Source organism: Carcharhinus amblyrhynchos, chromosome 5 (genome assembly GCF_965287045.1).
Source record: "Carcharhinus amblyrhynchos chromosome 5, sCarAmb.v2.hapA, whole genome shotgun sequence".
Classification (NCBI taxonomy): domain Eukaryota; kingdom Metazoa; phylum Chordata; class Chondrichthyes; order Carcharhiniformes; family Carcharhinidae; genus Carcharhinus; species Carcharhinus amblyrhynchos.
Window position 1 is genome coordinate 122,520,121 of NC_137328.1, and position 13,669 is coordinate 122,533,789.

The window sequence follows — 13,669 nt, forward strand, 5'->3', positions numbered from 1 at the left end:
GCTTAAAAAAAATGTCATCCATTTAAGACAGAGATAGGGGAATTTTCTTCTCTTGCAGGGTAGTGAGTCTTTGCAATTCTCTTCCTCAAAAGGTGGTGGAAGCAGAGTCTTTGAATATTTCTAAGGCTGAGGGGGGTGAAAGGTGAGCAAGAATGTGGAGTTGAAGTCACAATCAGATCAGCCATGATCTTATTGAATGGCAGGGAAGGTTCCTGGGCCTACTGCTGCTCCTAATTTGTATGCTTGAATGGCTAGTATTAAAATTTCATCAACTGCGGGTGCAGCTAACCCTGTAGCACCTAATCCGTGCTGTCAGCGGGCTGAATTGTAATCTGGGATTTCTTTCCTAATTAACACAGACAGAGGGACAATTCTAACATCTTAACTGGAGGATTTTTAAAAATTCATTTGTGGGACATGGGGTCGCTGGCTGGGCCAGCATTTATTGCCCATCCCTAGTTGCCCTTGGGGTGGTGGTGAGTTGCCTTCTTGAATCGCAGCAGTCCATGTGCTGTGGGTTGACCCACAGTGCTAAGGATGGAATTCCAGGATTTTGACCCAGCAACTGCAAAGGAACAGCGCTATATTTCCAAGTCAGAATGGTGAGTGGCCTGGAGGGGAACTTGCAGGTGATGGTGTTCCCATGTATCTGCTGCCCTTGTCCTTCTAGATGGAAGTGGTCGTGGGTTTGGAAGGCGCTGTCTAAAGACCTTTAGTGAATTACTGCAGTGCATCTTGTAGATAGTACACACTGCTGCTACTAAACGTTAGTGGTGGAGGGATTGAATGTTTGTAGATGTGGTGGAATCAAGCCGGCTGCTTTGTCCTGGATGGTGTCGAGCTTCTTGAGTATTTTTGGAGCTGCACCTATCCAGGCAAGTGGGGAGTGTTCCATCACACTCCTGACTTGCGTCTTGCAGATGGTGGATAGGCTTTGGGGAGTCAGGAGATGAGTTACTCACCGCAGTATTCCTACCCTCTGTGTTTATGTGGTGAGTCCAGTTGAGTTTCTGGTTGGTAAATGTCAAAAAGACTGAGACAAATAAGGTGCGTTTCATTTTTAGATCATAAATGTTACATTGTCAGCTAGATTAATGTACACTGTTTACACTTCTCAGCAGGAGAGAAAGAATTAATAATGTCTTTCGGGAATATCTGTAATGTGTTCCGCAGAGGGGATTAGGTGCTACTGTGTGAGATCCTCCCACAGTTAACAAGCTATTAATACAGACTATTCACACTCACACATGAGCCACAGCTGAGTGAGGTACCAGAGATAGCTGGAACTTGCAGAGCTGTAATCCAACATAAAGTTGCATACAAGTCAACACTTATTTTAAAATCAAGAAATGTTTAAAAGAAGACCCTTATCAAGCTGGATCCAATCAGTTCAGACACAGAGGACCAAAATTCCTTCTGTGCTGTAAATCCTCAAATTCTTTTTAGGTGACACTCTTTCGGTCTTTTGAGTACCTCCTTTAACAGTGCACTGCTGTTTTCTCTGTGAGATTGTCAGCAACAAGCAAAAACCAACCAGATGGCTGCAAAACAGGCTGAGCTGATGGGAAGAAAGAAAAATCAGATAGAGGAGCGGGCAGGGGGACAGATTAACATTTTATTTCTTGTCACCTATTTGCCGTTTCTGTGATTCCCCCCCAACTGGGGGTTTGAGACACTGTTTGAGAACCACTGCCTTAGCCTGAATAACTTGATAAACTTCTCTTGTGGGTGTCGCTATCAATGCCAGTATTTGTAGCTCATCCCCAATTGTCCTTGAACTGAGTATCATAGAATGCTTACAGTGCAGAAAGAGGCCATTCAGCCCATCGAGTCTGCACCAAACACAATCCCACTCAGGCCCTACCCCCATATCCCTACACATTATACCCACTAATCCCTCTAACCTACGCATTCCTGGATACTAAGGGGCATTTTCTTAGCATGGCCAATCAACCTAACCTGCACATCGTTGGACTGTGGGAGGAAACCCATGCAGACACGAGGAGAATGTACAAACTCCACACAGACGGTGACCCAACCTGGGAATTGAACCCAGGTCCCTGGTGCTGTGAGGCAGCACTGCTAACCTCTGCTTCCTTCCCTAAAGGACGTGAGTGAACCAGAGGGATTTGATTGTGCTTTTATGGTCGCTATTGTAGAGATAAAGCTTTCAGTTTCAGATTTTTTTTTTAAGAATTGGATTTAAATTCCACCAGCTTTCCCCTAAGGAACAGGAGAAGGATAGGGAAAATCTACCCCTTGTGCTTCCCTCCTATTCAATTAGGTCATGGCTGATCTGAAGCTTAACTCCATTTCCCTACATTCCTTCTGCAACCCTTAACCTACCCCTACCTAATAAAAATCTACCAATCCTAGTTTTATAATTCTTTCCAGCCTCAAGAGCATTTTCTTGCACAGGAAGAGAGTGTGTTTCTGATTTAAACTAGCCTTTGTGTGAAGAATTACTTCCTGACATCACTCCCAAAAGTTCTCAAAACATTTCACACCAGTTCTGAAGCTATGGTTATATTGAACGTGTGCTCGATTGTGGTAGGAACCCTCTACAGGGACACAGATTGGTTTCAACGCCTGAGTGTGCCAGAGTGACTATTCATTTCTCCACTTCTAGAGCGAGAATTAGTTCAAAACAAGTGATACAACAAATCCGAGATCATCGTCAAGGGTGATTTTGTATCACAACGGTACTGTTACCCCCAAAAGCCTTGGAATCGGCCCCAGAACCCAAACTTTGGCTTCATCATGTAAGCCACCAGAGCAAAGTATTCTCAAGCCAGTGATCAATGCCCCATCAAAATGCACATTACAATCACTTATTGGGATCGTCTTCCAGCCTCCAAGCCCAAAGCCCAACACATTATTCAGTCTGGCACTGAAGTGCAGTCCTGACAGAGTGCAGCACTGTCAGAACTGTTCCCTTACAGATGAGACATATAAATCAAGGATCCATCTGCTCACTCAGTGGCCAAATAAGATCCCAGTGCATTATTTTAAACAGCAGGGGAAACATAAAAGATAGGAGAAGGAGGAGCCTGTTCTGCCATTCTTCACAATCATGGCTGATTGTCCAACTCAATAACCTAATCCTGCTTTCTCCCCATAACTTTTGATCCCATTCACCTCCAATGTTATATCCAGCAGCCTCTTGAATACATTCAATGTTTATCATCAACTACTTAAACTGTGGTAATGAATTCCAAAAGGATCACAACTCTTTGGGTGAAGAAATGTCTCCTCATCTCCATCCTAAATGGTCTACCCCAAATCCTCAGACTGTGACCCCTGGTTGTGGTTGGGAATATCCTCCCTGTCTAGTCCTGTTAGAATTTTATAACTCTCCATGAGATTCCACCATCACCACCCCACCCCTCCTCCGCCCCCCCATTCCTCTGAACTCCAGTGAAAACAATCCTAACCTAGTCAATTGCTCCTAATGCATCAGTCCTGCCATCCCCAGAATCAGCCAGGTAAACATTTGCCGCTCTTCCTCAAAAGAACATAAGAACATAAGAAATAGGAGACACATCCTCATAGAACTCCAGTAAATTTGTCAGACACGACTTCCCTTTAATGAAACCGTGCTGCGTCTGCCCTATCAAGCAATTCCCTTCAAGATGCCTCGCAATTTCCTCCTTAATGACGGATTCTAACATTTTACCTACCACAGACGTTAAACTAACCGGCCTATAATTCCCCGCCTTTTGCCTGGCACCCTTCTTAAACAACGGCGTAACATTAGCCGTTTTCCAATCTTCCGGCACTTCCCCGGAATCCAGCGACGTCTGGAAAATAACCACCAAGGCATCCACTATAACCTCCGCCATTTCTTTCAGAACCCTCGGATGCATTCCATCCGGTCCTGGGGACTTGTCCACAATCAGCCCCTCCAGTCTGTCGAGCACCACCTCTCTAGTAACAGTAATGTCATTAAGACCCTCCAGTCCTACCACCTTTCCATCGCTAACACCCAGCAAATTATTCACGTCCTCCTCCGTGAAGACAGAAACAAAAAAGTTATTCAAGACCTTAGCCATTTCCCCATCCCCTACCACTAGGTCCCCTTTCTCATCCTCTAAAGGACCAACATTCACCCTAGCCAGCCTCTTCCTTTTTATATATTTATAAAAACTTTTGCTATCCTTTTTTATATTAAGTGCTAGCCCAGCTTCATAGCTTCTCCTACCCTCCTTTATCAACTTCTTTGTCAATTTTTGTTGACATTTAAACCTTTCCCAATCCTCTTCTCGCCCACTGCTCTTAGCTACTCTAAATTCCTCCGCTTTTAATTTAACACTTTACTTCACCTCCTTCGTTATCCACGGCTTATTACCTCTCCTCCTACAGTCCTTTTTGACCATCGGAATAAATTTCTGCTGAGCACCAAGAAAGATCTCCTTAAAGATCCTCCACTGCTCCTCAGCAGACCCTCCCTCCAACGCGCTCCCCCAGTCCACATTCGCCAATTCTTCTCTCATCCTACCATACTCCCCTCTATTCAAACAAAGGACGCGTGTCCGGGAACCCACTTTCTCCTCCTCCATCTGCAACAGAAACTCCACCATACAATGATCACTCTCTCCAAGAGGACATCCTTCCTCAGAAAAGGAGACCAAAACTGTACCCCTTTACCTTTGTTAGCTGCATAAATGGCATTAATCCTTGTAAATGAAATAATGAAGGCCTACAGGAACAGAAGAAAGAAATTTACCAAGCGTGATAACAGAAGTGTCCCAGCCTGATATTTATCCTTCAATCTACATTGTTCAAGTGTCTGGCCATTACTGGCTTGATGAATCTTACTGTCACTGCTACATTCCATACATTGCAAAGAGTGACTACACTGCATTGGCTGTAATGAGCTTTGGGACAACCAGTCTCTGTGAAAGACACTACACCAATTCACATTTCTCCACAAACGGAAGAGTAGAAACAGCTCAAACTGTGACTGTGACCACCTAAGTTAGACCATCACCCATGTACTGAACCCCTGCCCTGAGAAATCTATTCCTGGTGGATCACAACTATTCACACCGCATCCATCAGCTGAAGCCATTAAACATCAAAATATAACTGCTTCCCCAGCCATATGAATAAAAGGAAAATTGCAAATTATTTCTCTCATATCAGGCAAGCCAAGAAATACTTTACAGTAAATAAATCTCCAAATATGTCTTTTATTTATATATTTCTACAAAACAACAGGCAAAATCTGCTGCCCAAAATCCAGATTAGTACCACTGTTGAAGGTCTCATCTCTGATATTAAAAGACAAATAATTATTGTACGCAATGGGTCTGCGGTAAAGATATTCAAACTGGTGCTTAGATTCAATAGTGTTCCCGTGAGCCTGCTTACACTTAGATATGGTGAGACCTTCACAAACACACCACCCGCGATAATCAAGTTGCTGGTTCAAGTGTCCTGCGTTAGAGAATGCAATACAAGAAGATTGTGCATCTTTGCAGTATATTCCTGTATTTGCATATCCCCACTTAAACAATGAAACTGAGTCAGGATCCAGCAGCACACCTTGTATCAGCTGATTAACAATTTTTACTTATATCAGCTGCGCTGTCCCCCGGACATTACTCCCAAGACCAGTTAAATATCTGCTCCAGGTTATCCAAATCCAGGATTTATCCAGGATAAAACACAATTGTGACCAATCCTAAGGAAATGTCCGGACTGCCTTGTAAAAACACAGAACGTGTTGGAAGTTCGGAGAAAGTCCGGCCAAACACACACAAAGGAGAGACTGGGTTCACCATCTGGAGATAGAAACATTGAGCTGTTTACAGGAGCTGTGTGAACTGCTGGGTAAATCGGGCAATTGCTGCTTTTATTCAAGATTCTCAACATGTGTGTGATTTTAAAAACAAGCATTCCCATCAACAAGAAACCTGCAGCAGTAACCTCACAGCAGGCACTGATACTATACTGCATGATACCTGGGCAACCAGGCTGTAAAACACTCACTCCTGGAGTGAGCCATTAACTGTTTGTCAATCAAAATGCTCTTTCGCAGTCCACCCTGATGAAGGGTGGGGTTTGGATGTGTAAAATTTATTTAATAACATTTTCTCAATTCCTTCAATTTCACTGATGTAAAGTTTCAATGTCCAATCTGTGACACTGCCTTGGGAGTTCACACCAGCAGCACCCCCTCTGTTACAGGCAGTGACATTCTCCCCAGTGAAAGGATAAGGTGATCACAATTTTATCTTCTTCCTCTGCAGGGCCTTCCATTCGCTCTCCTGAGTGGCCAGATTGTGGAACAGCATTTTCACCTTCCTCTTTCTCTCTGCATCTCTAAAAAGTGACAGTAAGAAAGACGTCAGCTAATTACTACACAAACAGAACAAAGTACTTCAGACAGCCTGCTTTAGTCGCTTTACTTTTCATTGATATTTCATTAATACTACAATCAGCACTATAGGCATTTTGCTGAATGCTACCAAATTGTTACGGTCATTGGACAATACATAGAATTCTACAGTGCAGAAGGAGGCCATTCAGCCCATCCAGTCTGTACCGAGCACAATCCCACCCTGGCCCCTATCCCTATAACCCCACATATCTACCCTGCTAGTCTCCCTGACACTAAGGGACAATTTAGCATGGCCAATCCACCTATCCCGCACAGCTTTGGAGCGTGGGAACAAACCGGAGCACCCGGAGGAAACCCACACAGACATGTGGAAAACGGGCAAACTCCACACAGGCAGCGACCCAAGGCAGGAACTGAACCCAGGTCCCCGGCACTGTGAGGGAGCAGTGCTAACCACCGTGCCACTTGATACAGATAATCAGGAAAGTCAACCATATCAGCATGTGGCCATAAGATCGAGGCAGAGGCGCTGGTATTCTGCAATAAACAGCTCACCTCCTGATCCCGCCACCATCTCCAAGATGCAAGTCAGGAATCTGAGGGAATGCTTGTTTCTCACCTGGAAGAGCTCAGCTGTAAGCTCGAGAGCTCCCAGAAGACAGCAATGTGCCTGATCGATACCTCTGCCATTAGACTCATTGTCCCCATTCTATACACATTGTGGCTGCTGTGAGTGCACCTAGACCAGTGATATCCACTCCCAAGGATAAATGTGTGAATACATTATAGCCTCCAAGTGCTCCTCCTGACTTTGACATATCGAGTAGTGTTGTTGTCAAGAGAAATGGTATCAGGAGTCTGGAAAGTTCCTAACTCTGCAAACCTGTCTCCATTATGGAGCCTCTGAGTGCCATATTTTCATTCTGGGGAGTTGAGAGCAGATAGAATTGGGCCCACCTCAATTTACCTGCCCTATGGCAATCATGACTGTCAGACCTTCAATCCTTTTCCACCCACCTCCAAGCCCCTGCATATTTCCCACACTCCTCCATATCACCCACCCAGTATCCATAAGATAGACCTCAGGAGTAAAGTAATGAGAAATGTTTGAAATTGATTTAAATAAAGAATTGAACGACCAACAGAGCCATAATTCAAACACATTGCCATTCATATTGCATAGAAAATAAACCTCAGACCCATTGAAAAAAAAATTCCCTGAGCTGGTTATTTCATGGCAAAGACAACAAACTTTTATTGAGAAACTATATCAAAGACATAATCCTTTAATAACCTCTTAAAACTGTCAATCAAACTGTACACAACCACCTGCTACATCAGAGTTTAAAATTCAGCCAAGCATTCATAACGCTGTCTACTGTCAAAACAAACCATTATAGTTCCAGACAGTAAAGCCTACTGAAACTGAAAGCGATCGCTCAGCTTCTCTGAGTTACACTAGAAAGCCCATCAAAGAATTTGGGGCAGCACGGTGGCACAGTGGTTAGCATTGCTGCCTCACAGCACCAGAGACCCAGGTTCAATTCCCGGCTTAGGTCACTGTCTGTGTGGAGTTTGCATATTTTCTCTGTGCCTGCGTGGGTTTCCTCCGGGTGCTCCGTTTTCTTCCCACAATCCAAAGATGTGCGGGTTAGGTTGATTGGCCATGGTAAATTGACCCTTAGTGTCCTGGGATGAGTAGGTTAGAGGGATTAGTGGGGTAAACATGAGGGGTAGGGACTGGGTGGGATTGTTGTCGGTGCAGACTCAATGGGCCGAATGGCCTCCTGCACTGTAGGGATTCTATTGATTCTATTCTATAGAATTTCAGGAGCTAGTGACTGTTTTAATTTTGTCCCTCACAGGGTTCTTCCTGTGTCTGTGTGGGTTTTCTCCGGGTGCTCCGATTTCCTCCCACAGTTTGAAAGATGTGCTGGTTAGGTGCATTGACCCAAACAGGCACCGGAGTGTGGCGACGAGGGAAATTTCACAGTAACTTCATTGCAGTGTTAACGTAAGCCTTACTTGCGACTAATAAACTTTGAAACAGATATCGCTATTATCACATCGCTGCTTGGGGAGCTTGCTGTGTGCAAACTGGCAACAGCACTTCCTACATTACAACAGCGAACACAGTTTACAAAATAGCTTTGGGGTGTCCTGAGGTTGTGACGGGCACTGATTCCTTACCTTTCCATTATATCAGAAAGCTTCTGCCTGGCCAGGAACTGCGCGTCTTTGCGGATTTCCCGAATGGCTCCTTTGAATTCCCGCTTGTGTTTGTGGATAAGCCTCATTCGATCTCTCTCTTGCTGGGTGCAGCCTCGCTTTCGCCCGTAGTCCAAGCTGCAAGAACAAGTTCCAGTCCCGTTATTATGAAGATCTCCGCTGCTCTGAGCACTCCCCAACACTCACTCTCACACACACACACACACACACACACACACACACACACACACACACACACACACACACACACACACACACACACACCCCCAGTCCCATCGCCATCATAACCTGCTGACCGGGGATCCAGACTCCATTCCGATAGCCAGCACTTTTTGATAATGAACCTCAGCCACTGACTCTCTGCAGGGAACCGAGCCTCAGAGGAGTCTGCTGCTCCTATCATTGTTCATAAATAGAACCCTGGCCGATTTGCCCTTTCCCAGCCCAAAGGCGCTGCCATAAACTGTGGCATCTCCATGATCACATTTGCTGAAAAAATTCCACTTAGCACAGGTCTGGGGATTGCTCTCGTCCATACAGTTCAGGTTAGGTGAATTTGCTGAAATAACCCTCCTTGGTGAAACTGCTTGGAGACCATGTGAATAAAAACGGAGATAAAGGGAGCACATTTTCACTCGCTGATTCTGGATAAAAGACATCTTCAACTCCTGCCGTCACTTCACTTCATTGAAATGATCGGAATTGAGTCTGAGTGAATCCAAAACTCTTTCCTACTGACTCTTGTGCAATCCAGATTTTGGGAGACTGACTCGAAGAGCTAGCTTCTATATTTACACAACCGCTACTGCTCCCTAATCCAGGACCCATGCACCCACTACCTTCTTCCCTCAGGGGCCCCCACCAACACCCCCCCTATTTTAGTCCTTCCCCCACCGCACCATCTCTCCTAAATGTACAGCAAACCACCCCCTCCCATGTACCTGATAACAAAATACACCCCCCACCCCTCAATCCACCCACACTAAGAAAGACTATCAATAAAAAGGAAAAGCTCCAGGGGACAAGGAGACAACAAGCCACAATATAAGGTCAGAAGGGCAAGCATCACAATGGACAACCAGGGCTGAATGTGAGCCAAACGAAAAGTGGCAGAGCAAGAGGAAAGAGGACATGTTCTCTTTCTGTCCAACTCCTAAAACCCAGCTCCACCCATTGGGACTCAGTGTACACATGCTCTGATTAAACTGATCATCGTTAACAATGGTAGCCACAAGGATCTGTGTCCCAGGATCAGAATCAGGCAGCACTAATGACGATTTACAGTTTGCACCTATAAGACCTTACTTTAACTTCGGTGCGACATCTATTCTTAACCACCAGTTTTAGCCCGTAACTATTCCCCCATCTTGGTTTAAAAATTGATAGAGGGCAAAGGTCCAGCTAATTTGCCTAATTGTTAATCACACGATACAACCATGGCGGAGCTGTTGATAAATCATTGCCATCAATCTGTAACAGATCCAGGAAATTACGTGAGGAAACTCCCTTAGCGATGAGAGTCCTTAGGGAACCAAAGTCACTCTGTTTTTCCCAACTCTGCTACTATCACATTATGCCTCAAATTATTCATCTGCAACATGCCAAAATGTAACTTTCTGAAAACACTTTTCATAATTTGCCTTTGGGTTTTTAAAACAAAAGGGGGCAGCATGGGAAAGTTGGGCCGAAGGGCCTGTTTCCATGCTGTAAACCTCTATGATTCTATGAATCAACTAACAGCTTCCAGTGAAAGCTTGGGGAGTCTGTTCAATCGATTGGCCACTCACTTACTGAAGTGGTAACCACCATACCAACTTACAAAAAGTTGCTGAAATTGTAAAGAGCTACCAAGTTACACGTGGAGCCTTGGGTGGCACAGTGGTTAGCACTGCTGCCTCATATCTCCAGGGACCCAGGTTCAATTCCTGGCTTGGGGCACTGTCTGTGTGGAGTTTGCACGTTCTCCCCGTGGCTGCATGGGTTTCAAAGAACAAAGAAAATTACTGCACAGGAACAGGCCCTTTAGCCTCCACGCCTGCACCAACCATGCTGCCCGACTTAACTACAACCCCCTACCCTTCCGGGGACCATATCTCTCTAGTCCCATCCTATTCATGTATTTGTCAAGACGCCCCTTAAAAGTCACTACCGTATCCACTTCCACTACCTCCCCCGGCAACGAGTTCCAGGCAGCTATTACTCCCCATGTAAAAAATCTGCCTTGTACATCTCTTTTAAACCTTGCCCCTCGCACCTTAAATCTATGCCCTCTAGTAATTGACTCTTCCACCCTGGGAAAAAGCTTCTGACTATCCACTCTGTCCATGCTCCTCATAATCTTGTAAAATTCTATCAGATCGCTCCTCAACCTTCATTGTTCCAGTGAGAACAAACCAAGTTTCTCCAACTTCTCCTTGGAGCTAACGCTCTCCCTACCAGGCAACATCCTGGTAAATCTCTCCAAAGCCTCCACATCCTTCTGGTTGTGTGGCGGCCAGAATTGGACACTATGTTCCAAGTGCGGCCTTACTAAGGTTCTATAACGAAAAGGTCAGAAGCGTTTCCTCCAGGTGCTCTAGTTTCCTCTCACACTTCAAAGATGTGCAGGTTAGGTTGATTGGCCATGCTAAATTGCCCCTTAATGTCCCGGGGTGCATAGGTTAGAGGGAATAGCAGGGTAAATATTTGGGGTTACGGAGATAGGGCCTGGGTGGGATTGTTGTTGGTGCAGACTCGATGGGCCAAATGGCTTCCTCCTGCGCTGTAGGGATTCTGTAATTCACAATTTGATCAGGGCATTCTGCATAAATCCAATGCTCAATGCGATACACGATGCAGCATACTTACATTTCCACCATCTTGGGTGTGAACAGCTTCAAGGGAACAGGCTTCTTCTTTTCAAACTCGAGTGGCCTGTAGCACATCGGTCTGTCCTGCATTTCCCGCAGGACCTCGTGATACAGCTCCTACACATTAGGAATGAGATCAGTTTAAAAAAAATCAACATCATCAGCGTGGCACCTTTAATGTAACCACATTTCTCAGGGCATTTCACAGGATAGTTATCAGACACCCAAATACATACGTATGTCTGGGAAAGTGACAAAATGCTTAGTCAAAATAATAGGTTTAAGGATCACCCTAAAGGAGTGATAGAGAAGTGGAGGGAGTTCCAGAGTTTATGGCCTTAGCAGATGAACTTGAAGAATTGCATCAGCATAGAGCTCTTCAGGCAATCACAGAGGTAATTACAGAAGTATGTATATTTTACTCTCGTCTCAAGACCTGAAATACCACATTAGCTGCCTCACCCTTCCATTTCAGAAAGGCCAGCCAAATTACTTTACACCAGCAGGTGAAAGAAGATAGGAGCTTTCAGTCAGAATCTCTCAGCTATTTGTCACAGTGGGGAGCACCACTTCAAGTCTGTGTGGTAAATATCTGTGCATTGGTATTAACATGAGAAAGTAACGATATACGGGGCTCTTTATTCCAGGAAAGAGAAGGCTGAGGAGTGACCTAATCATAGTCTTTTAAGATTATGACAAGGTTTACTGGCGTAGTCAGAGATGCTTCCAAGGGATTTGATTTGATTTGATTCGATTCACTATTGTCACATGTATTAACATACAGTGAAAAGTATTGTTTCTTGCATGCTGTACAAAGCATACTGTACATGGGAAGGTGAGAGTGTAGAATGTAGTGTTACGTTCACAGCTATGGCATAGAGAAAAATCAACTTAGTGCAAGGTAGGTCCATTCACAAGTCAGCAGGGAAGAAACCGTCCTTGAGTTGGTTGGTGAGTGACCTCAGACTTTTATATCTTTTTCTCGACGGGAGAAGGTGGAAGAGAGCATGTTCGGGATACTCTTGGTTATGCTGGCTGCTCTGCCGAGGCAGCGGGAAGTGTAGACAGAGTCAATGGACGGGAGGCTGGTTTGAGTGATGAAATGAGGAAGAATTGCAAGAGAAGCCAAAAAAATTGGGTCATAAATACTAGTAAATCAAATGAGCAATTCAGATGCAACTCTTTACCAAGAGCAGTGAGAAGGTGGAATCCACTGTCACATGGAGTTGTTGAGGCAAATAGGATAGATGTGTTATTTAAGGGGAATCTAGACAAGAATGGTGAAATGAACAGAAGGGCTATTGATAGGGCCAGATGAGATCGAGTGTGCGGGACATAAATGTGCCAGTTACCCCAGATGGCCTGTTTCTGTCTTGTAAGTTCTACGAATCGCAATACTATCCAGCCACTCATTAAGGGAAAACACAGACAGAAAGTGCCTGGACTAAGATGGAACCAGGTTCCTACCTGGAGCTGAGCTGGATAATCATTCACAGGTAGGTGCGAGGTGAGAATAATTTCCAGTGGACAAATTATTTCCTGAAATGCCGGTAGTGACCGATACAAGGAGGAACACCGCTTGCACAGATCGAAACATAATGCTATGCAGGAGAACCTACAGCAGGAGTAAAATACAATAATTCAGTCTGATCCAATAAATGATGCACACTATTTAAGTCACAATTTTTTTTAGCAAGCTAACGGATTACAATATCTTTCCTGCACCAAGCATTTGCTTTTAATTTCTTCCTGAAGTTTTCCCCTCATCTTCCTCGAGGGAGTTGACTACTTGCTGGTTCTAATAAGGATCAGGAAGATACAAAGAGTTTACTGCGCTTCCCACTACAGTTGGACACCTGCCACTGCTCGCACACGATTAATGGTGACTTTGATGGTTCCTCAAAGATTCTCTATCACCTGTGAAACAACGCCCTCGTAGGAAAATTCATGACTTCAGTAGAGCAAGTGTAGGAATGGGAAAGAAAGCCAGTCAGCTATAGACATTTGCAGCACAGAAGGTGACCATTTGGCCCATTATGTCTGTGCCAACTCTTTGAAAACATTTAAGCAATTAGGGTAGGTGCGTGGGGCTTTCTACAGTCTGAAAGACTCGCTGGTTAGGTGAATTGGCCGTGCTAAATTCTCCCTCAGTGTACCCAAACAGGTGCAGCTGTATGGCAACCTAGAGGATTTTCACAGTAACTTTATTGCAGTGTTGATGTAAGCCTACTTGTGACAATAATTA

The 13,669-nt window shown here is 44.7% G+C and overlaps 1 protein-coding gene across 1 annotated transcript in view; it reads right to left on the reverse strand.

Moving 5' to 3' along the window:
- Positions 1–5,172: 5,172 nt before the first annotated feature.
- Positions 5,173–13,669, reverse strand: part of nop14 (NOP14 nucleolar protein homolog (yeast)) — a 52,475-nt gene continuing 43,978 nt past the window's right edge. Inside the window, exons 16-19 of the mRNA XM_080189507.1 lie at positions 12,892–13,039; positions 11,423–11,541; positions 8,537–8,692; positions 5,173–6,327 (exon numbers count right to left, since the gene is read on the reverse strand). Coding sequence (XP_080045633.1) covers positions 6,228–6,327; positions 8,537–8,692; positions 11,423–11,541; positions 12,892–13,039 — 523 coding nt within the window. The 3' untranslated portion in view covers positions 5,173–6,227. The remainder of the gene's footprint in view (positions 6,328–8,536; positions 8,693–11,422; positions 11,542–12,891; positions 13,040–13,669) is intronic.